Genomic DNA, 25,123 nt, shown 5'->3' on the forward strand with positions numbered 1-25,123 from the left:
CCTCTCAGCTTGCTTTTCACTGACACAACTCCATTGTTGCAGGTGGGAATGGCTTTGCTAAACTTTCTTCAAACAAAACAGACTTTTCCAGCAGCCTTGGCATTTCACACATTCCTCTTGACAGTGATGGCTCAGACAGGTACAGTAGGCCATTCTTAACCAATAGAAATTCCCTGGGTCGGGTTAGCATCTTCTTCCCATAGGTAGAAGCATGGTTTCAGCATTTTTCCTCATTTTCAAGGAAGCCTTTTTGAGAGTGGTCACTGGCCTCTCGGAAGCCCATCTGCAGGCACCAGTTTTCTTTTCCTGAGTGAGGGAAGAGGCACCTGTGGCCTGCCTCAGCCCAGAAGATGTGTGGATCAAAATCTGTTCATTCATCTGTTATTATGGTCTGATTTACAAGTAGAAAACAAGCCTCTTTCAGAGAAAGGAAATTGAAGCAAATTCCAGACCACTTACAGCAAATTACTAGCCTTGTCCCTTCTTAGCCCAGCTTGTTTCACTCAGCGACTTGGTGACATCAGCAGTCATATCAGTTGGTTTTTGAGGCAAATAGCAAGAACAAAGCCTGTCAGAGGTGTAAGGGCCACAGCTTACCTTGCTCGAGTAACAGGTGAGCGTATATTTGAAATCGCTTTTTAATAAGCCTTCCATTACAAAGAAGATGTAAACATAAATAAGACACTTGCTCTGAACCAGGCTCTCAGTGAGTAGGAAGTAGGAAGGTGCCAGGAGCTTAGTTCTATGACCTAATCCTCACAGTGTAGCAGCCACTTTGCAGTTCTCCTCATCTTTGTTTCTCATATTTGAGCAGTCTCCATTTGAAGCAGCACTCCTGTGTTTGAAGCTGTGAATGATGGACCCAATTAACGGTTTTACATTTTGTGTGTTACATATTCCTCCTTTAACATTTAGCTCGGGTTTATGGAGTCCTGTCAGCAATCCAAGCAGCCCTGACTTCACCCCTCTCAATTCATTCTCGGCCTTTGGAAATTCTTTTAATCTTACCGGTGGTGAGTGTTTTTCACTAGATATATAACTTAATAAGCTTATGGACAAACATGAAGGAGGAGGAGAGATGTGGTTTGATGTGTTAAGAGGAACCAGCTACAGGCCAGGTGCTGGTGACTCACGCCTGTAGTCCTAGCTACTCAGGAGGCTGAGATCTGAGAATCATGGTTCAAAGCCAGCCCGGGCAGGAAAGACCGTGAGACTCCTACCTCCAATAAACCACAAAAAAACCGGAAGTGGCGCTGTGGCTCAAGTGGTAGAGCGCTCACCTTGAGCTAAGAGCTGAGGGACAGTGCCCAAGCCCAGAGTTCAAGCCCCATGACCAACAAAAAGAAAGAAAGAAACAAGCTACATAAGAGGAAGCATGGCTGGGCTGGGAAGGTAGCTCAGTGGTAGAGCACTTGCCTTGCATGCCTGAGGCCCTGGGTTAGATTCCTCAGCACCACATAAGCAAAAAGAAAAAGCCGGAAGTGGTGCTGTGGCTCAAGTGGTAGAGTGCTAGCCTTGAGCTGAAGAGCTGAGGGACAGCGCCCAGGCCCAGAGTTCAGGCCCCACGACCAGACCCAAAAAAAAGAAAAGAGGAAGCATGGCCACCCCTTGAGCAGATGTATTTAAAGTACATTTCCTTCACTTGCAGTCAAACACTTAAAGGTCGATGTGATGTGATGGAAGCAGGTTCTCTTCTTGCTTTCCTAGAGAGATTGCGAGAGCCTGCCACATACAGTTCCTCAAGGATGTCTGTGTGCTATATACACATCATTGCCACCCACATAGAAAGCTCCCTCTCTTCCTCCTCCCTCCTTCCTGTGATGGCTCACTTTGAGGGTGCAGGCTGGTTGATAATCTTCTCTACAGCATGTACTTAGGAGCTTCCAGGAAGGACTCTAGTCTAACATAAGACTCACATGTGCCATGGTGCTTCCTCTTTTTTTTCTTGCTATCTAGAATTAGGTGTTACTGTGCTGGGAAGGTGGCTCAGTGGTAGAGCACTTGCCTTGCATGCATGAGGCCCTGGGTTCAATTCCTCAGCACCACATAAGCAGAAAAAGCCGGAAGTGGCGCTGTGGCTCAAGTGGTAGAGCGCTAGCCTTGAGGTGAAGAGCTGAGGGACAGTGCCCAGGACCAGAGTTCAGGCCCATGACTGGACCCCCCCCCAAAAAAAAGAAAGAATTAGGTGTTATTATATGTTGGTTTTGCATTAGCTACAAGGTAAGTTTTGAGGAATGTTTGCATTTTGAAGTAATCTAATGATGAATATGGGTTAAGAATGCAGATTGTGTGCCATGGGTCAGAGTTCTGAGTGTGTGGCAGCTCCAAGTGAGCAGCAGAGAGGTGTGTGTCACTGAGTCCTGTCTAGTTCTAGTGATTGCAGCCAAATCAAATATAGACTGGATGATTGTCTCCTTACTTTCAGAAGTTTTCAGCAAGCTCGGTTTATCTCGATCCTGCAATCAGGCCTCACAGAGAAGCTGGAATGAGTTTAACAGTGGCCCTTCATATCTTTGGGACTCTCCAGCAACAGATCCCAGCCCCTCCTGGCCAGCAACTGCTAGCTCCCCAACCCACACAGCCTCTGTGAGTACCCAAGGCCTAGGCCTTTGCAGACAGTCAATGAACAACAAAAAAAACCACTGTGAAATGGGTGGGTAGTACTTTCATGATCTTCACTGCTTTGTCTATATCTCCTAAGTGTCCCTGGCTTCTTACCTAGTAGACAGGGGTGCTTTCCAGCCTCTTCCCACCCTATGTACTAGAACATGAGGTGTTGTGCCATCAGAGGCTCAGGTGAGCACTGACCATGGCTTCACTGTCCACAAAGAAGAAAACTAAAAAACGGAATGTATTTTGTTTCTAAGAAGCAACACTCTCTGCTTCTATGCTAATTTTTTCTGTAAAGATTATCCTCCAAAAAAAGTCAAGAAAAGTCTTACCAAGAAAAACAATGATTGGTTTCTTCTCCACAATATTATAACAGAAAAATAAGACCCCACTGTAATTATTTGGTTGTTGTCAGGCAAAGTAAATTCGATGTGTAAGATTTAACTGGAGCTATTTTACCTCACACATTTTACTTTCATAGATTTCAAAAAGAGTCAGGAAGTCAGTGTTTGAAGCTTTGCAGACTGTCCTATTTCCACAGCACCTGTTCAGCTCCACCATCAAGGTATAAAAATAGCACAGCCAGAACATAGGTAACTCACTGGTGCCCATAGAGATGAATTCTCAAAACCAGGCCATCGTTTGCCAGCCCTTCTTTGGAAGATTACAACTGTCTGCTCAGACTCTGGCGTAGCATTATGAAATGTGGTTTCAGCAAAATAAGACAGACACCATGTCTATAATCCTAGCTACTGAGGATACTGAGATTCAGAGGATCCCTGTTTGAGGTTAGCCCAGCCAGAAAAGTCTAAGGGACTCCATCTCCAAAATAATACAGCAAAAAAAACAGGCTAGAGGTATGGCTCTGGTAGTAGAGTGCCAAATGAGCAAGCAAGTGTGAGCCTGAGTTTAAACACTGGTACCAGAGAAAAAGTAGGTGAAATGAAAGACATATGATGCAGCCTTATTTTGTGTACATACTCTTTACTCGCTTCCTGCCTATCTCTTCTAATGCCCAGTTTTGGGTGTTGTGTTTTGTCACAGTCAATCCTTGGCAATACCAGTGGCTTGTGGTCCTCCACTCCATTCAGCAGCTCAATCTGGTCCAGTAACCTCAACAGTGCCCTTCCTTTCACCACTCCAGCGAACACACTGTCAGGCATCAGCCTCATGGGCACAGAAAACTCACCCGCTACCCATGCTCCTTCCACTTCCAGTCCATCCGATGACTTGGGACAGACCTACAACCCCTGGCGGATATGGAGCCCTACAATTGGAAGAAGAAGCTCTGACCCTTGGTCTAATTCACACTTCCCTCATGAGAATTGAACTTGAAATTAGGCAAAAACAAACAAAAGTAGGGGCCCCTCATCTAGATCATGATATGCCAGTTTTTGAGACATCTTTTTAAGGCTCTTACTGCTGTTGCTTCCCACTCCCCACCCTCCTCATCTTTGCAAAACAGACTTCAGCAGGGCAGGCTTATTCCACCCGCTTCTTTCAGATCTTTCTTGCAATTATGATACTATGAGATTTGCTGTTGTGCTTGTAGAGAAGTCTCCACTCAGCCACAGACCACTAAGAAGTGTCCATCTGAAAACTTTAACTGCTACCCAGTTCTCCCCTCTTGTCTTCTCCCATGCTTTCTTTATAAACTGTATGAACACAAGTTTGGCATTACAGCTAAGGGAGTAATTTGAATTGATTCAGAAGTCCTGGCATGTGACAATTTTACTAAATTACCAAGTTTGTTTTTTAATAATTTCACAATATTATGCGCCAAGATCTAATTTTAAAAATGTATGAGGACTTTGTGCTGAAAATAGAGTATTTTTTTAAAGTAAGACTGTCTTGGCTTAAAAGCAGATTACAGAAATGTAAGTCAACTTAAGAACAATGGATGAATGTAAAAACATTCAGTTGAGACCATATGCATTTTCTGTGCTGTTTGTACTTGAGGTATGTAAGATTTGTATACCTGAATTTATTTTAAAGATAAACTGAAATGCACATAGCCAAGTCTTGATACAAGATTGAATGTGTATTTCTTAAAAATACAACTTTGTGTTGTACTTTGAAATAAATGATGCTTTTTTCAAAAGCCTTGAATGGTTTTGTTTTGCCTTTTTATACACAAGATTCTTCTGACAGCACAATGAGCCCTGGTATCATTGCCTTACCCTCTGGCATTGACAGATCAGTTTAGATTTGTCTTGGCTGGAACCTGTGATATAATGAAATTCCCATGGTAACCACTGAGGGTCCTTGATAGAGAATGACCTCAAGCCTGTTTCTAGGGATAGTTTTGTCCTCTGCCACTATCTCAAACATAAAGGCCTCCAAAATAAACTAAAAAGTTGCTCATGTTTTTTGAACACTTACTTTTGTTGAGCATCTGGCTAAAACATGGGGATATGTTGGTTGTCTCCGCTGAGAGACTGAGGAAGTGTTACCTGGCTGATAAACCACTCAGAGCCCAGGGGCTAGCTGGTTGCAGATCTAGTTACTCTTCTCAGGACAAGGCCTGTCCAACTCATCAATGCCTATATCCAACTCTTTAAGGAAATCCCAGGACAACAGGAAGACACTGTGCCATGGAGAAGCAGGTTGTGTGTGAGAGGAACACCTAAGAGTCAAAGGAATCTGGGGAACCTGGCTCCTGAGACCCAGGAGCAGCTCCACAGTGAGGGTGCTCAGAGGTGCCCCTTTCAGTTCTAGATTGGGGGAGTCAACCAGGAAAGCATTGAGCTTATAGAGCTTGGGAGACTTGGAAGCAGCCATTTACCCAGCAACTTAAACTGGCAGAGCTGTACCCCAAAGTCAGGCCAGATAGAGGCGGCCTCTGTGAAGCCAAGGGAGGGAGCCACAGACAGGCAGGAAAGGTGGAGTTCCACATCGAGATGCCAGCATGAACTGTCTGGCAGCGAGAGCTCGGGGCAGACTTGCTAAGTCTGTAAGCTGCAGAAGAAAAGTTGACAAATGTAAGGCTTTCTTTTTTCTTCTTAAGGCAAAGTATGTCGAGCATTTTCCAATTTTAAGTCTACAATTCCTCTAAATGAGATCTTTAGTCTGCCTGCATACCAGACAAGTGTCAGCAAGCCATGATGCATCTATCTATTTGGGTTAATCTCTCAGAGGCTTGCCTGCTCCAGCTTGCTGTTTTCATTCTCATATTTCAGGTCTATTTTAAAGCTAGTCTTTGCTAAGTAACGAGGATACGCTAAACATAAATGTTCTGTTTGAACATCAATATGAAATCAACCCCCAATGAAAGTCAAGAGAGATTTTTTTAGTTGAATCACCATATGGTGTGATTTTTTTTAATCTGACCTTTGCTCTGATTTCCACTAAAATTCATTTGAACCAGACATGTGATTTTAACAACCTATGATTTGTCCCTTCAGGGGACAACAGAAGCATACATACACCCAGAGCTATGGTGCACAGCTGGGCTGTAGCTGACCTTGCACAATCTTGTTGGCACAGTCTCCTATGTACATTTGTAGAGTCAAGATATAGTTAAGGCTTGAGAGTCTCCACCAAAGCAAATAAGGTATAAAGGTCTATAACCCTATAACCTTCATAAAAACCCTCATTAAGACCGTATTTCATCATCACACTACTTCAATAGGGTATGACAGATATGCTCTATCATGCTATCGCTTGAGACAGCCACATTTTTTTCCTAAGTTCTAATTTCATATCATGATGAGAGAGTCCTTAGCAGAGTTGAGGACTACAATGTACTTGAGAAAAAGTACAAACATGGGTTCCTGCTGCTATCTAGGTTTTCCAAATCACTTGTGGGAATTAAGGGGCAGCATACCCAACAGCGAGATCTGAAAGTTTGACCATGCACAAAATATGTTGAAAATTTGTTATAACTACTGCAGTGCTAGATCAAGAATTAATTTTAGAATTATGAATATACAAAAAAATAGAAAATGACAACTTAAAAGTGCCCAACACTCCATAAAGACTGAGGTGTATAGCTGCACTTTGAGGTTATTGACTAGAAGGACACTGAGATTAGCAGGAGACAATTAGTCAGAGATTCCCACATCTGCCATCTCTGCTCTACAGTTGAAGGAGGAATATCTATAGATGGGTGGAAGCCCCAGCAAACTGTCAGTGGGGATACTGGCAGTGCTGGCTACAGGAACATCCCCCAGTCCTCAGACTTGAAGCCCATTGAGATAAGAGCTGAAATCTTCACAGTAGCTTAGATTTGGAAAGGGTCTCCCCCGCCAAGGGTTCTGTAGCCAGGAACCATCTTGAGAAGAGAGCCATTGTCTGAGTCTGGGCAGCTCTAGGGATCAGAATCCTGCACACTCCCATCTCTGGGTCTCCATAGGCCTGTGCTGTTGCTGCTTTGCAAAGCCACCAGCAGAGTGACCACTGCCCTTGATCAGATGGGGAGCTGCCATACGGGACCAACAGCATGGCAGTGCCAGCACTGCAGGCAGGGCTCACTCCTGCCCACCTCCATGCCATGTTTGGTGCTTCTTTCAGTGAGGATGGGGAGGGAACAACACAGTTCCTGTTACTGTCCCACCACAGGGGCATGACAAGGGGGGTTGAGTAACTCTGGCTTTGGCTGTCACCCTGACCCACAAAGAGGATGCTCAGGATAACTTAGCCCAGCTCTAGGGTTGGTCTCACTCCAAGTGCATAAGCTCTGGAGGAGTCAGGAGAAAAGCCCTAGCCATCACTACAATCCCTGTTCACCCAGGAAGACTGCACTGAGAGCCCCTGACCAGGACCAAGCCAAGGTCCACCGATGCGGCAGAGCAGAGCACCATGGCTACTGCTGTCCTGGCTCCTGAACAGTTCCCACTGTTCACACACACGCGCACGCACACACACACACACACACGCACACGCACACGCACACACACACAAAACACCTTGTCCAACCAAGCACTGCTGTTAAGACAGGGTAGCACCCCAGAGGGCCGCTCCCATTCCTGCTGCCACCTTGCCTGGGCCTGGGCCCATACCACTGACTAGTTGTAGGACGTGTTTCAATCTCCCATCACTGCTGGGATGAGTCAGTGCCAAAGGTGCTGGCAAGTAGCAAAGCTAACAGAGAAAACCACCTTGCTTCACAGAGAACTAGCCCCACACTGAGCACCACACATGCACTGCTGCCTGCTGCCTTACCACATCTGTGCCAACTGCAGTGTCTCAACTCCTGCACCATACAGAGACAATGTGTCTCTGGTCTCCACCACAGTACACATTGCCCAAAGTCACCATGCCCAGTCAAAGAGACCATGAGGAGATACTGTGTGCCCAGAATCAAACCCAACACTGCATGACAAACCAAAACCCCAAGAAACATCTTCAGGAGAAAGCTACTTACTAAGACCACTCCATCAAAATGCTCCACCAGCTGCACAAATATTATATAAACTCAAGAAATAGGAAAAGCCCTTCCTTTCCAGCCATGCCTCTCCACCATGCACGGCAGGGGCAGCAGTTACAGCATGTGGTATTCTCTTCATTGGCTACCTAATGAAATCTACCTACTTAATATACCTCACATATGGTGCCGTGACTCGGATGGAGTTTTTGAGTTGGAAATGTTACAATTTCCTAACCACCTTTTTTCTGCGAACCGAACTGCCTTGAGACACCATGTGAGACTTTTCACCAATTCCATCGCTGGCCTTCACATCCACGTCCGTATTACCACTTCTCTGTATTTTTTTTTTTTGTCCAGTCCCCCAATGCCTCATGAGACTTCCTCCAGACTTTATCCAAGAGACTTGTCTCCTCCAGACTTCATCTAAGGACTCATGCCTACCAAGGGACAGCTGCTGTTCGATGCCTTCTCTGGGAGGGGACTGCATTCTGGCCTTTTACCCCTAATGTCAACACCCCTTGTCAGCAGGAAGTAGCCAGAGAGAATCTGCACCCTATTTCATGATTATTAAAAAGCTGGAATGTAAGGTCCACTCCTGGATGGCGAGCAGACTCCGCCCCCCTTGCAGCAAAGTCTCCACCCAGTACCTGCGTTGCCTAGACACCTGGCACTCCTGGAAGAGGTCACGTCTGGATTTGATGTGGCCACACCTTTCTCCCACCTGGTCCCACCTTCCTTTGCCTGGCCACACCTTCCCCCACCCCCACCCCTACCCTAGATAAGGCCTAGCCTAGGGCCAGACACTCTCTCCCAGCAGCATGGAGTGTCAACCTGACCTGGTGCCAGCCGGAGCGATGAATAAACCTACCTCTTACCTGAAAAAAAAAAATATGAAAAGAAACAAGGTAATGTAACACCTCCAAAACAGTTCCTGTGTGTATGTCTCTATCTCCCCTCTCTCTCCTCCTTTCTTCTCTCCCTCTCTTCTCTTCCTCTTTTTCCCTCTCACTCTCTTGTTCTCTTGCTCTCCCCCTCACCCTACTTAAGCCATGCTCTCAGACCTTAAGATCATAACTCTCTAGCAACAGATTAACAAATAAATCCAAATGTGTGAAATGCCTAATAAATAATTTTAAAGAATGGGGCTTGGAGGTATAACAAGTAGTAGAGTATTTGCCTAGCAAACACAAGTTCAAATCCTAGTACTGTTCCCCCCCACCCAAAAAAAAATCAAATGAGATCCAGGAGAACATAGACTAACAAGTTAGGAAGATAATACAGGCCATAAATGAGAAATTCAACACAGAGAGACATTTTGCAAGAGAAAAATGTCAAGTTTAGGTTCTCTGATTAACAGCAGACATCACCAGAAGCCCTAAATGCCAGGAAGAAATGGAATGACATATTCTAAGTCCTGAGATAAAATAACTATTAAGCAATTTTCCTATGCCCAGAAAGCTATCTCTCAGAAATAAAGGAGAAAAAAAGGATCTTCCCAGATGAGCAAAAACTAAGGGAATTCACAACTAGCAGACAGCCTTACAAAAAATGGTGTGTGTGTGTCTGTGTGTCTGTGTGTGTGTGCTATTTGTTCAATGATGGCACTCTACCACTTAAGCCATACCTCAACTTCTGGCTTTTTGCTAGTTAACTGGAGATAAGCCAGCCTGGGCTGGCTTCAAACTGCAATCCTCAGATCTTAGCCTCCTGAGTATCTAGGATTATTACAGTTGTGAACCATCAGTGCCTGGCTTCTTATAAAAGATTCTTAAGGAAGTTCTACATGTAGAATGAAAGGAAGACATCATGTAAATATGTAAAAGTATAGATCCCACTAGAAGAACAGATACACAAAAGAGAAATAGAATCAAACATTATCAATATAGTAAATCATCACAAAGATGAACAAATGGGAAGGAATATTCAAAATATGCCAGGCATGGTGGTACTTACTATAATCCCAGCAGACCTTTGGCAAAAATGGAAAGCCCTATCAGAGATAACTAAGAGCAGAAAGGACTGGTGATGTGGCTCAAGTGGTCAAATGGTTCCAGAGTTGCCTCCCTAGCTATATGTGGTTTACTGTCCGGTGGGACTGAGATCTCTGAGCACAGAACCAGCAGATTGACTTCCACAGCCTCCCCTCTCCAAGGATGGATTATTGCACTGCAGGACTTGAAAGTTCTGAGACTGGCAGCCCTGCTTTCCTGGTTCTCTCCACCCACTGGAGAACTCAGTACTCTGCTTGCTTCCTCACACTTTTCTAGTGCACCTGAGATGGGGGTCACTCCTAGCTCAACTATTTGTTCCACCTACATGTACAAACTGGGAGGGAGGAACCTATGCAGTGACTGGGAACCTGCTTATGGGCCACAATGCTCACTGAGGCCAACAGGGCCTTCCAGGGTGCCAAAGGGCTTCCAAAGTGAAATATAAAATAGCTTGACCAGTCTGGCTCTCAGCTTACATATAGGACCAAACCACACAAGGGAACACAGAGCAGCCACTGTGGACTCCAGATATGGCTCACTAGCCTCCCTCACCCCAAAACTGGTGGCTCCCAATATTAGAGGACCAGGAAAGATGCTTCAAGTTTTTGACATTTCACTTGGTCTGTAATTATTAGCATTGTTGTTGATTTGTGTGTATGTGTGTGCTGATACTGGGGCTTGAACTAAGGACCTGATGCTGTTCCTTAGCTTTTTCACTCAAGCCATACCATTTGAGCCACACTTCACTTCCAGCTTTTTGCTGGTTGATTAGAGATAAGAATCTCCCAGGACTGGGAAGGTGGCTCAGTGGTGGAGCACTTGCCTTGCATGCCTGAGGCCCTGGGTTCGATTCCTCAGCACCACATAAGCAAAAAGAAAAAAAAGCCGGAAGTGGCACTGTGGCCCAGGTGGTAGAGTGCTAGCCTTGAGCTGAAGAGCTGAGGGACAGCGCCCAGGCCCAGAGTTCAGGCCCCACGACCGGACCCAAAAAAAAAGTCAGTGAGGCAGGCACTGGTGACTGACATCTACAATCCTAGATTCTCTGGGGGCTGAAGTCTGGAAGATCAAAGTCAGCCTGAGCAGAAAAGTTCACAAGACTCTTATCTCTAAAATAACTAGCAAAAAGCTAAAAGCTGAGAGGGAGGTCTGGGCTCAAGTGTTAGAGCCCAGCCAAATGAGCTAGCCAAAAGAGCTTGAAGCTCTGAACCCAAACCTCAGTACTTCCAAAAATAACAGACTTCAAAAGTCTAATGTTGAAAATGATCAATGACTTCCAAAAGGATTCAGGAAAGCAGATAAATGAAAAGAAGGAGGAAGGAAGTGGTGCTGTGGCTAAAGTGGTAGAATGCTAGCCTTGAGCTGAAAAGCTGAGAGACAGCACGTAAGCCCAGAGTTCAAGCCCCACTACCAACAAAAAACAAAAGAAAAGAAAAAAAAGGAGGAGGAAGTGGAGCTGTGGCTCAAGTAATAGAGCACTAGCCTTGAGCTGAAGAGCTCAGGGGCAGCACCCAGGCCCAGAGTTCAAACCCACAACCAACAAAAAGAAGAGGAAGAGGAAGAGGAAGGAGGAGGAGAAGGAGAAGGAGGAAGAAGAAGATGGAGGAAGAAGAAGAAGAAGAAGAAGAAGAAGAAGAAGAAGAAGAAGAAGAAGAAGAAGAAGAAGAAGAAGAAGAAGAAGAAGAAGAAGAAGAAGAAGAAGAAGAAGAAGAAGAAGAAGAAAGAAGGAAGGAAGAAGGAAGAAGACAAGGAGGAGAAGAAAGGAAGGAAGGAAGGAAGGAAGGAAGGAAGGAAGGAAGGAAGGAAGGAAGGAAGGGAGGAAGGAAGGGAGGGAGGGAGGGAGGAAGAAGGAAGGAAGGAAGGAAGGAAGGAAGGAAGGAAGGAAGGAAGGAAGGAAGGAAAGAAGGAAGGGAGGAAGGAAAAGAAAAGAAATGAAAAATGAAATTTAGGACTTCAACAAAAAATCTGGCAACCTAATCAGGTGCTGGTGGTTCATATCTGTAATCCTAATTACTCAGGAAGCAGAATCTAAAGATCAGCCAGAGCACGCAAGTCTGTGAGACTCTTACTTCCAATTAACCACCGAATAGTGCAAGTGGAGCTCTGGCTTAAAGTGGTAAAGCACTAGTCTTGAGTGAAAGAGCTTAGGGCCAGCGCTCAGGCTCTGAGTTCAAGCTCCACAACACACACACACACACACACACACACACACACACACACACACACACACACACACACACACACACACACACACACACACACACACACACAATGGCAACCCAAACAAGAAATTCAAGAAATAAAGATAGTCAGATGCTGGTGGCTTATGTTTGTAATTCTAGCTATTCAGACCAAAGCCAGTTCAGAGCCAGGTCAAACAGAAAAGTCTATGTGAAACTCTTATCTCCAGTTAACCAGCAAAAATCTGGAAGTAGAAGTGTAGCTCAAGTGGTAGAGCATCGCCTTGAGCAGAAAAAGCCAAATGAGGACAGAAGCCCCTGAGTTCAAGCTCCAGTACAGCACACAAAAAAGAAGGAAGGAAGGAAGGAAGGAAGGAAGGAAGGAAGGAAGGAAGGAAGGAAGGAAGGAAGGAAGGAAGGAAGGAAGGAAGAGACAGAGGGGAGAAGGGAGGGAGGGAAGGAAACAAAATTAGAAATGAAAATATTCAGTAAATAAAATTTACAATGTAATGAAAATCATTACCAATAGGCTAGACTTGGCAGAAGAAAGAATAACAGGGATAGAAGACAGCTGAGGAATTCCTACACTCAGCTAGCAATAAGAGGGTAGTGATGATCACAACATTCAAGACCTCTGGAAAGCAAGAGAACACATCAGTGGTATAGAATAAGAAACCAAGGTACAGACTAAAGGAAGGCATAGAAAGCCTATTCAATAAAATTATACAAGAAAATTCTCCCAATCCAGAGAAAGTACTGGACATCCACATACCAAGCAAATGTGACCAGAAAAGAACCTTTCTGTGTCATAGTTTAAATGCCAAGAATATAAAATAAAGAAACATGAAAGGGAAAAGTGCCAAGTTACTTACAAAGGTAAATTTATCAGAATAACAGTAGACCTCTTGGCTGCTACAGAAGGCCAAGAAAGCATGGTCATACATCACTATTTCAAGCTCTGAATTAAATGCCAATCAAGATCACTGAGTCCAGCAAAGTTACCAGGATAAGCTTAAGCTAAAGCAATCTATGACCACTAAGTCAACATTACAATAGATATTCAAAGAAATGCCACACAAAGAAGAAAGGTGTATACCAGCATGGGAATTCAGTAAAGAGTAAATTTCATTAGAACAATAAGAATTAGGAGGACTTAAACATTATTAAGTCAGTAAAGCAGCAAAATTCTAAAAGGAAGAAGGGAAAAATTCTTTTCAGTATTAACCCTAAATGTAAATGGTCTTAGCTCTCCAAAGAAAAAGATTCAGACTAGATGAATGGATGTTTAAAAATCAAGATTCAACTATTTTGTGTCTGCAAGAAACTCAGTGGCAAAACTCACCCGAGACTGAAAGTTAGTTTGGAAATCGATGTTCTGAGCAAGTGGAATATGAAATCCAGTAGGAATCAATGTATTTGTATTATATGAAAGTAATTTTAAAATTCGCCAAAGAGATAATGAAGGTCACTTTGTATTAACAAAAGAAATAATGTATCAATCAGATATAATGATGATTTCATTTCTTCTAAGACAGCAGAGCAGAGACTTCCTCTGTTGGATTCTGTATATGAAACAAATGAAAAGGAGCACTGAGATGCTCAGATGAGGGATGGGGCAGCTAAAAAGAGGATGGTAAATTGTTCAGAAACAATTTACAGCTTCTGTTAGTGGGAAGAGATGCCCAAGCCTCTACAACAAAGTAAACCAGGTGACCTCTGAGACAGACTGGCCAACCTAGCTGAGAGACAAATACACATCTCACAAGCCTCAAACCCCAATATGAAGATTTCCCAATGTGTGACATCCCCAGCATGATAAGCCATGCTGTCATGGTTGTTTTCCCATCAGGAAAGACCACTCTTCATCCTCCATGTCTCTAAGAGTGGCAAAGAGGCACCTTCTTGAGATAGGACTTCCTTTCCAGGACTGAGACACTAGAGTTGAGTTGCAGTCCTGTTGTCTAAGGGCAATCCCCAGCAACTTGCCTAGCTTCTGCGAGTCAAGAGCCCAGGCTGCAGGAACAGCCACAGTGATCAGGTTGCAAGTAGCCTGCGGGCAGGCAGGCTAATACTGAGCCGCACCTAGGAACTTAAAACTCAAGGAATAATTGCAACCCAGGGAGTTCTGAGCCACCTGTCCATTCAGGAGGAAGACTCCTACCTGATTTTTGTGTGATTTTTATAGCCTGCTACATTTCCAAAAATCAGATATAGGAAGCTTTTGACAGGTAGTGCATTAATTTTATAAATTTGTTTTGTTAGTACGGCCATTTTCATGGTGTTAATTATGCCAATTCGTGAGCTTAGGAAATCTTCCCATATTTTGTTCTTAGAAGGTAAGGCCTTTCACATTTTAAGTATAGGATCATACCATCTGCAAATAAAGTAATTTGACTTATTCCTTTCCTAGCTGAATCCTTTTTACTTATCTCTCTTTTTTAATTGCTCTGGCTAGGAATATTATAACTACACTGAATAAATTGGGTAGTATGGACACATTTTTCTCATTCCTGATTTTAGAGATAATTTCCCTTTTTCCCATTTAAGTATGATGTCGGCCATAGATTTGTCATATGTAGTCTTTATTATGTTAAGATACATTCTTTTGGGGTGGGAAGGTGGCTCAGTGGTAGAGTGCTTGCCTAGCATGCATGAGGCCTGGGTTTGATTCCTCAGCACCACACAAGCAGAAAAAACCAGAAGTGGCGCTGTGGCTCAAGTGGTAGAGCACTAGCCTTGAGGTGAAGAGCTGAGGGACAGTGCCCAGGCCCAGAGTTTAGGCCCCACAACCGACCAAAAAAAAAAACAAAACAAAAAAAACATTCTTTCAATCCTAGTTTCTTCAGAAGTTTTATGATAAAATGATGTTGAATTTTATCAAAGGATTTTTCTGCATCAGTGGATTCTGTGTGCTGTATTATATTTATTGATTTACATATGTTGAACCATCCTTGCATCCCTGGAGTGTGGCAACTGGATAAGGTGATAGGATTAATGGTTTACAAATATATTGAGAATCTTTGCTCATCAAGTACATTCGTTCATAATTCTCTCTTTTGTTGTGTCATAGTCCAGTTTTGCAATGAGTGTAATGCTAGCTTCATAGAATGGCATTCGTAGTGTTCCTTCTTTTTCTGCTTCATAGGAAAGTTTGAGGACTATTAAGTTAGTTCTTTAAAGGTCATATAGAATTCAGCTAAGTCTGTCAGCTCTGGGGTTTTCAGTGTTAAGAGATTATTATTGCTTCAATCTCATTGCTTGTTACAGATCTATTTAAGTGGCTACATGTCCTTTTGGTTTAATATTGGTAGTTCAACTACATCAAGAAGTTTATCCATTTTCTCTGGATTTTCTAGTTGATTTGAATTTCAACAATTCCCTCATGATCCTGGGGATTTTATTGGTTTTTGTTGTAATATCACATGTTAGTCTAAAATTTTACCAATTTGGGTCTTTTTTTCCTCATTGTTTTTGTTAGATCAGGTAAGAGATTATCAATGTAATTCATCTTTTCAAAGAAGAACTTTTTGTCTTCTGATGTTTTGCGTAGTTTCTTTTCTTTTCTTTTCTTTTTTTTTTGTGTGTGTGTGTGTGTGCCAGTCCTGGGGCTTGAACTCAGGACCTTTGCACTCTCTATGAGATTTTTTTTTTATCAAGACTAGTGCTCCACTACTTGAGTCACAGCTCTACTTACAACTTCCTGATGGTTACTTGGAGATAAGAGTTTCATGGACTTTCTTGCCTGGACTGGCTTTAAACTGTGATACTTAGATTTCAGCCTCTCGTGACTAGCTAAGATTACAGTTATGAGCCATTGGTGCCCAGCTTGCTTTGTATTTTTTTTAACTCTGGGCCTGGGCACTGTCCCTAAGCTCTTCAGCTCAAGGCGAGTGCTCTACCACTTGAGCCACAGCACCGCTTCTGGCTTTCTGAGTGGTTTATTGGAGATAAGAGTATCACAGCCTTTCCTGCCAGGGCTGGCTTTGAACCGCAATCCTCAGATCTCAGCCTCCTGAGTAGCTAGGATTACAGGCATGAGCCACCAACGCCTGGTTTCTGTGTAGTTTTAAAGGTATCCATTTTATTAATTTTTGCCCTAATCTTTGTTATTTGCTTTCATCTAATTTTGGGTTTGGCTTGTTCTTCTTTTCCTTGGAATTTGTGGTATATCGTTATGCTGTGAATTTGTGATTTTCTCTTTTATGTAGATGCTCTAGTAATAGTATAAACTTTTAATATCACCTTTGCTATATCCAAAAAGTTGTGATTTGATGACTCCTGGGTCAGTCAACAATGTGCTGCTTAGTCTCCATGTGCTTGAATGCTTTTAGTAGTGTCTTTTGTTGTAGAGTTCTAGTTTAATTGTATTAGGAGTTAGCTTTGAGCATTGTTCAAGTGGTAGAGTACTTGCCTGGTATAAATGAAGTCCTGGTTTTAATTCCTAGGACCACCAAAAAAGAAATCAAGAAATTAAATACAATAAGTTAGATCTTTCAAAAAATAAAGGAATAGAAGAAGTTATTTCATTTTTTCTGTATTTGCAATGACTTGCTTTATGTTGTAAAATATTATCTATTTTAGAGAAAGTCCTGTGAGCTGATGAGAATATGTCTTGTAGCCCTTAAATGGAATATCCTAAAGATATCTGTTAAGTACAATCTGTAGTATCATTCAGTTCTGAGGTCTCTTTATTTTTTGTTTGGATGACCTATATACTGGTGAGAGTGAGGTTCTGAAGTCTCTCACTGGTATTGTGCTAGAATCTATCAGTGCTTACAAGCCCAGAATTGTGATTGTGTCTCAGAGACTTTTCCCTGCACTTTAGGCTGAGAGATCTGAGTATGCAGAGGCTCTAGTCATAGGTCCTGGCAGATGCAAGACCTCTCCCTGAGGGCTGGAAGAGAAGTCTTGTAACATCAGTCATTAGCCTTGCAGATATCTGGAGAGGGGTTGGGAGAGCTCTGGGCAGAGAGAACAGCATGTGTAAAGATCCTGAGGTCAGCTGATAGCAAAGGCAGATGTGGGGAGATGGGGCCTAGTATGAAAGATGGTAGGTCCTAGGATGATTTGGGCTTTGTTCTGAGCTGCATGGGAACCACTGGGGCTGGACCTGCATAGCACTCTGAGCACTTATCAGCTTCACCCCTGCAGGGCCTTCCTGGTACCTACTGTCATGGTGGCTGTACTGTCATTAAGCCTGTTGATACATTCTGAAGCTTTTGTTTGCTGGAGGCTTCTCTGAGCAGGTGTGCAGAACCTGAAGTTCCACTGGGCTTCCTGGGAAATTGTGGTCCTCAAGGATACAGCCCTGGCCACCTAGAGCTGTTGAAATGACCCTGACACAGCTGCCTTCCAGAGCCAGAGGGAGGAACTGGAATAATTTGAGGTCAAGGGCACTGGACAAAGGTCAGAGGAGCCTCAGTCTGGGCTCCTGATGTAGAGCAGAGGAAAGTAGTTTCTCCCATGTGCTCATACTCCTCAACTCTCAACACAGCCTGGGTTTGTCAGTGAGTTGTAATCTCTAGAAAGTTCTGTCAAATGCTGACAGCATTTGGATTGGCCCTTCCCGCCTCTGTCTATGGTTCCAAGACCACAAGGAGCATAACTCTTTCCTCAAACATTTCACTCTCATGTCTGCTCTGAGTTCTGGAAGGGTGTTCTGAGATGGGACACTGAGGCTGGCAGTGGGAAGCAGGGCTGGGTGAGGAGGCCAGCTTCAGGAATATGTCCTTCCTAACACTGAGGTTGATTTATTTTTGCATTTCTAGTAGGGACAAGGCTATCTTACAGTGACAGTTAAGACAGACGAGCATTTCTCTTGTAAGTGGCTTGCCAGAACGGTGCCCTCAGTTGTGCATGGACCCACAAATGTGGCCTGTGGCCTGTGAGCCAAGAGGCTCCCAGACTCCAAGACACATCGTAGTTAAAGTGTTAATGGCACCAAACAAAAGAATACTAATAGCCACAAGAGAGAAGCAACAAGTCATCTATAATGGTAAAACCAACAGAGTAACAGCTGATTTCTCAACAGAAACCTTAAAAGAAAAGCTGGTAACTATCAACCCAGAATGCTCTGTCAAGAAAAGCTGTCATTCACAACTGAAGAACAAAGAAAAACCTTCTATAATCAATAAGACCAAAGTAATGTGTGGCCACTAAACCAGCAGAAGATACTCAAAAAAATTTTTACACACAGAAGAAGATAAGTCTAATTACAAAAATAAGGAGAAAATAAATCCCACCAGTTAAGCAGATAGAAAAGAGTAGAAAAGAGCCAAACATTACAAAAACAACAAAAATGGCAAGAATGACTACACACTTTTCAATAATAACACTGAACGTTAATGGTCTCAATTCACCAATGAAAATATATAGAATAAGCTGAACAGTAGTGACTCATCCTGTAATCTTTGCAATTGGGAAAATAAGATTGTTAGGATCATAGGTCAAGGCCAACTGGGATGGAGAAAAGTACAAGAGATCCCTTCTCAATGAAAAGCAAGACGCAGTAGTGTTATTCTGCTTTCTAGCTGCCAGGAAACTTGACATAAGCAGGTACATGCTAGGCAGGAAGCAAGACCCTATCTCAAAATAACAAACAAAAATCAGGGCTGGAGGCATGGTTCTGAGTTTAAACCCCAGTAACAAAAAAAAAAAAAAAGAAAGAAAAAAGAATGGAAAGTTGGATTAAAAAGTAAGACACCTGTCACCCTACACCAGAATCAACCCCAAATGGATCAAAGACCTCGAAGTAAAAGCAGACACCTTGAAAACATTACAGGAAGGAATAGGAGAAAGTCTATGGCTCCTTGGCACAGGCCAGAATTTTCTTAGTAAAGACCCTACACACAACAAATCAAAGAAAGGTTGGGCAAATGGGATTGCATGAAGCTGCAGAGCTTCTGCATGGCAAAGGACATAGCTAGCAAGACCAATAGAAAGTCTACAGATTGGGAGAAGATCTTCACTAGCCATACAATGGACAAGGGTCTCATATCTAAAATATACTTAGAATTCAAAAAATTAAATCCCCCAACAACAAATCCTCAAAGAAACAACTGCCTAATAAATAAGTGGGCTAAAGACTTAAAGAGAAACTTCTCTGAAGAGGAAAGAAGGATGGCCAATAGACACATGAAGAAATGTTCAATTTCTCTAGCCATAAAAGAAATATAAATCAAAACAACATTGAGATTCCACCTCACCCCAGTTAGAATGGCTATAATCAAGAAATCTAATTACAACAGATGCTAGAGGGGATGTGGCCAAAAGGAAACCCTACTGCATTGGTGGGAGTGTAAACTTGTTCAACCACTTTGGGAAGCAGTATGGAGGTTCCTCAAAAGACTCCACATAGAGCTCCCCTATGACCCAGCAATCCCACTTTTGGGCATTTACCCAAACGATAACAAACAAGGCTACACTAAAGCTCCCAGCACAACTATGTTTATCGCAGCATTATTTACCACAGCTAAGATATGGAACCAATCCAGATGCCCCTCAGTAGATGAATGCATCAAGAAAATGTGGGGTGTGTGTGTGTGTGTGTGTGTGTGTGTGTGTGTGTGTGTGTGTGTGTGTAGGAATTCTATGCCTCCGTCAGAAAGAATGATACCACCCCATTTGTTAGGAAATGGAAAGATTTAGAAAAAATTATATTAAGTGAAATAAGCCAGGCCCAAAGGAACATAGGTCCCATGGTTTCTTTTATTTGCAATAACTAATATATACCTAGGACAAGCAGAAAAGGTCAAAAGCTATGTACATGTGATCATATAAGATGATGTTAAGTGAAATGAATCCCAAGATAGGGACACAAGTGTTTTTTTTTCTTGCTATTGTTTTTAATGTATTTAAAATATACTATGTAATTTTTTTTGTTTCTTTGGTATGTTCTTCCCCCACCATATAACCCCTGTTGTCACTGTATTTGATTCTGGTGCCCTGCATCTTGTATATATATTTTTCTAATTTGGGGAGGAGAATGGAAATAAGAAAGGGCTGAAACAAGGATACAGGTTGACCCATTGTAACAATGAGATGTACAAGACACTATGTTGAAAATAAACTTTACGACTTTGTGGGGGGAGGAGTTAGGGAGGTGGGGAGGGAAGGGATGGTAGGGGGGAAACAAAGGAGGTAACAATGCTCGATAGGAAATGTACTCATTACCTTACTCTGTACTGTATTTTTACAATAAAAAACATATATATATATATATATATATATATATATATATATATATATATATATATATATAAAGACATGACAATTTGTGGCTCATACGAAACACCTTAGTGACATAAACAAGCATTGGCTTAGGGTGAAAAGGTAGAAAAAAATCCTACCAAGCAAATGGACCCTGAAAGTAGGTAGGAATAGCTATATTTACATCTGATAAAACAGACTTCAAACCAAAATCATTCAGAAGATGCAAAGAAGATCCACACACAGAACAAGAAACAGGCAAAATGATGTTTCACTGCTAATCACACCCAAAACTACACACCCAACAGCCAAGACTAGCACACAATAGCCAGATACCTGAGAACACCAACTGACTGAACCAACACGCCTCCACACACCAACTCTACCACCCTAACACTGGAACCCTCCAGCAGCCCCAAATCCTTCCATCCTGAGCAACAGGGGCCTACCACAGACAAGGAACTGCACCCACCCAAGACACCTCCCACAGGCCAACCAGGGCCTCACCCACCACCTGTCCTAATCAGACCCCTCTGCAGCGTTGGCCTCCAGTAACCAGCTCCAGCCAGTCTGTAGCCCAGCCACACAGTCCTGGGTTGTCCTGGTCTTTGAACAATCGTATAAAACCCTTAATGGTGGAGCCTCAGGGAAGAGCAGGAAACTGAGACTCTCTTTCCACATATGTTCAGAAGGCTGAGGCTGGTGGGAAGCATTGCATGGCTGGACAGTGCCCACTGACCCTAGCAGAGCCTGGGAGGAAGTAGCTGCTGGCCCAGGGAGTTCAGCACCCAAGGATTGGGGCTCAATGATGCACCACACAGCTCCACATGAAGGGGGCGCTCTGGGTACCTGGCCCTGGCCTCCTGGTCCTCTCCCAGGGCAGTTCTGGAAGGGAGGGGAGAGGAGACTGAGAGCTGAAGAGCCAGCTCTCTCCTACCCAAGAAGCATGAGGATGAATGACGCATGGGGATGGCAGCAGACAGAGGAAACAGACAAGGACCAGGAGAGAGACAGAGAGAGCTAGAGACAGGGAGAGGCAGAGGGGAGAAAGCTAAAAGAGACCAACGATGACCAGAAAAAGGAGACTAAACTGGAGAGGGAAAGAGACAGTGGGGCAGAAAGTCTGAGCAAAGGAGAAAGGGGCTGGATTCTCAGCCTCCTGAGGATACCCAGCCTCCTAAATGCCAAGGGTTCAGCTGGGTCCCCCCTGCCTCCACTGGATCCCAGAGAGCCTCACCTGAGTCACATCAGCCCCCGGTTGCCAGCACTTTCTTGTTGCTTTTGGTGATTACCGGGGATGGAATTCAAGACTTCGCATTTGGTAGGCAGGTACTCTACCACGGCAGCCAATCCCTCAGCCTTTTTTGTTCTGGTTATTTTTCTCCAGTTTTTGCCCAAGGTGGCCTCAGACATCAATCCCCCAACATATGCCTCCTGCAAGGCTGAAATCACACACACCACCACATCTGGCTTATTTATTGAAATGGTGTCTCACTAGCTTTTTCCTGGACTGGCCCCAAAGAGTGATCCTCTTGATCTCTACTTCTAGAGCAGCTGAGATTACAAGCTTGTACCACTGCCACCCCACCTGGTCTCACAAGCACTTTTCTGAAGGAGACTTCAAGCCTCTGGTTGGCAGCTCAGGGCTTCTTCAGAGCTGTACCTCCCCCTCCTCTGGAAAACTGGCATCTGCCAGGAATCAGAAAGGTCATCTGGGAATAGCCCAACCAAGGAGCACACAGGTATACACCAGGAAGACCTTCTGTTTAGTTACTGGTTATCTATGAAGGAGATTTGAGCTAGACTAAAGCTAGAGCCACTCACTCCCACTACAGGACAGCGGAAGCAGGAAGCCTTTCTTTCTTTATACCCCAGGATCCTCCCCTGCTCAGATCCCTGATGACTTGACCTGAATTTATATTCTCTTTCCAGCCAGTCTACCAAAAGAAAATGAGGCTGGCACTAGGGGGTTAAGCTACATGCCCCCTCAGATAAATCAGGGCTGAATGTGTAAGCAAACTGTGGTTATCAGTAAAATGTGGATGAAAAACATTCTGGACGGGAGCAATAGTAAACACAAAAGGGCAAGAGTCAACGTAGATATTTGGGGATTTAGTCAGAACTGCTAGTAAGAAAGATCTGCAAATAGTCCTTTACTGAAGGACACAATACTGGGTCCTAAAGAACTGAGCAGAGGCTAGAGACTTAGAAGTAGAGTAGATGAAAGCCAGGTGTGAGGAGCTGAGCTGGCCTCAGCTTTGGAGACAATGCCACCTCATGGCAGTTTTGTGAAACTGCACTCTCACTTGTCCTAAGAGTCCCAGTGTATTTGACTCCCGGACAGGATCACTTTATTAACACCTCCTATCTACCGAAATATTACTTTCAGCAGAAATTATGACATGAAAAAAAATAATAGCAGTGACAACAAAAGAAATGAAAGTCAAGCGGAGCTGTGGCACGAGTAGCAGAGTGCTAGCCTTGAGCAGAAAAGAAAAGTCAAAGTATATTTACTTTCTGCTATATTTTAGGTAATAGCATAAATTATTGTCTAGTAACAAGATAATATTAATAAAGCTTAAACATTTGCATATAGTACAATTTGGGAAGCCCCTAAATCATGCCACTGATGTAATTTTCTTGCTGTTTTAAAATAACTAGGAAATGATGTTTTACCATTATTCAAATTCAATAATATAGATCATAGGTGAAGTGATCACCAATGGAAAGTATCATTCTTTTTTTTTGGGGGGGGGGGTCTGGTTGTGGGGCCTGAACTCTGGGCCTGGGCGCTGTCCCTCAGCTCTTCAGCTCAAGGCTAGTGCTCTACCACTTGAGTCACAGCACCACTTCCAGCTTTTTTCTTTTTGCTTATGTGGTGCTGAGGAATCGAACCCAGGACCTCAGGCATGCAAGGCTAGCGCTCTACCACTGAGCCACCTTCCCAGCCCAGAAAGTATCATTCTTAAGGCACCATTTTAGTTTTGGTTTCCTTTTTTTCTTTTTTTTTTTTTTCCTTTCCTTGTGGTACTGGAGATTGGATTCAGGACCTTGCGCTTACAGGTAAGGCAGGTTCTCTACTAATTTAGCCAAGCCTGCAGCCCTATTTCCTTGGTTATTCTTGAAGTAGGGTAGAGCTTAATGTCTAGACCAGCCATGGCTTTGAGCCTACTTGTGCTTTCCTAAGTGGCTGGGGATGAGAGTTACACACCACTGCACCCACCCACTGTGCTTCTCCCCTAGCTGAGCTAACCGGTATACACCACCATATCCAGACAATTGGTTGAGATGGAACCTCATGAACTTTTATGCTCCGGCTGGCCTTGAACCACAATCTCCCAATCATCCCTTCCCATGTAGTTAGGATTATAGGCTTGAAGCACCACACCTAGTGGGCCCTTAATGGTGTTTCCGTTTCTCTATGATCTTCAAGCTTCAGAGTCCCAAGTCCTGGGATTATAGGCAAGGTCTATACCCAGAGATCTCCAAGTGGTCACATAGAATGATGAAATTGAATTAGTTGGAGTTCTATGTATTTACCTTTACAATTATCATGCTCTTGTCTATTTTGAATCCAGTCGGGCGGGAAGGGGAGTACCCTCACCGGGTACCATCTGGTGGGGGTTGAAGATCCTTAAAAACTATCCCAAACCTTTACAAATGTAACCTCAAAACAACTACACATGTGGCCGAGTGTCTGACATTGACTGTAGAACTGCGGAAACTTCCTGGGGAAATACAAAGTTCATTAAAGGGAAATAATAAAATGTGCCAATTTAAACTTACATTGAAATTATTAAAACTCAACAGCAAATGGGAAATTAGAATTGGGGCTGATATATTTGATACGTTAATAGTATTGTCCCATGTTGAGTTTTGTGGCTTGACAATGTACTCACATGTCACCAAAGCTCTAGACCTCCTCTTGGCAGCTGCCTACCTGGCCATCATGTTCCCACTCCACACAATGATGCTGCAGCCCCAGGTACTCTCCCGTAGTCTCACAAAATGACCATAGGCTTTCCAGTGCTTCTGGGTTCACACCATAAATAAAATGAAAGTTCACCTGCCCAGAATGCCCAGCAAATCTCCTTGCTTCTCATTGGCTCTGAGTGAGTGACATGCCCTCCCCTGAGCCAATCACTCAGATCAACGGGATGAGGCATTGGCTGGGAGCTGGAGAGAAAGCCAATGACAGCTGAGAAAAGAAATGCCTCCATTTCATTCCACCTGTTGGGGAAACCCAAGGGAGCAGGCTCAGGACTGCCCTGGTGAGCAGAGACATCAGGTGGTAAAGACCTCAACTGTGACCAATTAGGCCCAGGGAGAGGGCAGCAGTTGAGTAGGAGCTGGTAACAGGACAATCTAGAGACCTGAAAACATACTTATATGTGTCTGTATCACTTGATTGGGGGCTGGGACTAGGTGGGATTTGTTGAAACCTCTCCAGGTGATCCCAATGAACAGTCATTATGGATATGCCCACCTCTGCACCCCAGGAAAGCTGACGTCTGGTGGGTACACAGCTCTGAGCCCTGCCTATACCCACCTGGCCTCAGTTTCCCCATTCTGTCCCAGCACCTCATTCACAGAAACATGCTCCTAGGGTTGGGGGAAAGTGAGGAGAGCAGCCCCATCTCCCTAGAGGTGTGTTCAGGCATGGCTCATGAAAGAACCACTCAGGTTTTTCATGCCTTCCAGTGACCACCCCCTCCAGACTCAGGTCTTCTCCTGGGAAAAGAGGAGGCATGCAAGTGAGAGAGAAAAGA

At 43.7% G+C, this 25,123-nt stretch overlaps 1 protein-coding gene across 1 annotated transcript in view; it reads left to right on the forward strand.

Annotated features, from left to right (window-relative positions):
* The window catches only part of LOC138807830 (transmembrane protein 131), a gene marked incomplete at its 5' end in the record, with an annotated part of 140,668 nt that extends 135,949 nt beyond the window's left edge, over positions 1-4,719 (forward strand). The window contains 4 exons of the mRNA XM_069993630.1: positions 43-139; positions 916-1,013; positions 2,426-2,586; positions 3,655-4,719. Coding sequence (XP_069849731.1) covers positions 43-139; positions 916-1,013; positions 2,426-2,586; positions 3,655-3,939 — 641 coding nt within the window. The remainder of the gene's footprint in view (positions 1-42; positions 140-915; positions 1,014-2,425; positions 2,587-3,654) is intronic.
* Positions 4,720-25,123: the final 20,404 nt, after the last annotated feature.

Source organism: Dipodomys merriami, unplaced genomic scaffold, assembly GCF_024711535.1.
Source record: "Dipodomys merriami isolate MVZ:Mamm:240054 unplaced genomic scaffold, mDipMer1.0.p SCAF_435, whole genome shotgun sequence".
NCBI classification, from domain to species: Eukaryota; Metazoa; Chordata; class Mammalia; order Rodentia; family Heteromyidae; genus Dipodomys; species Dipodomys merriami.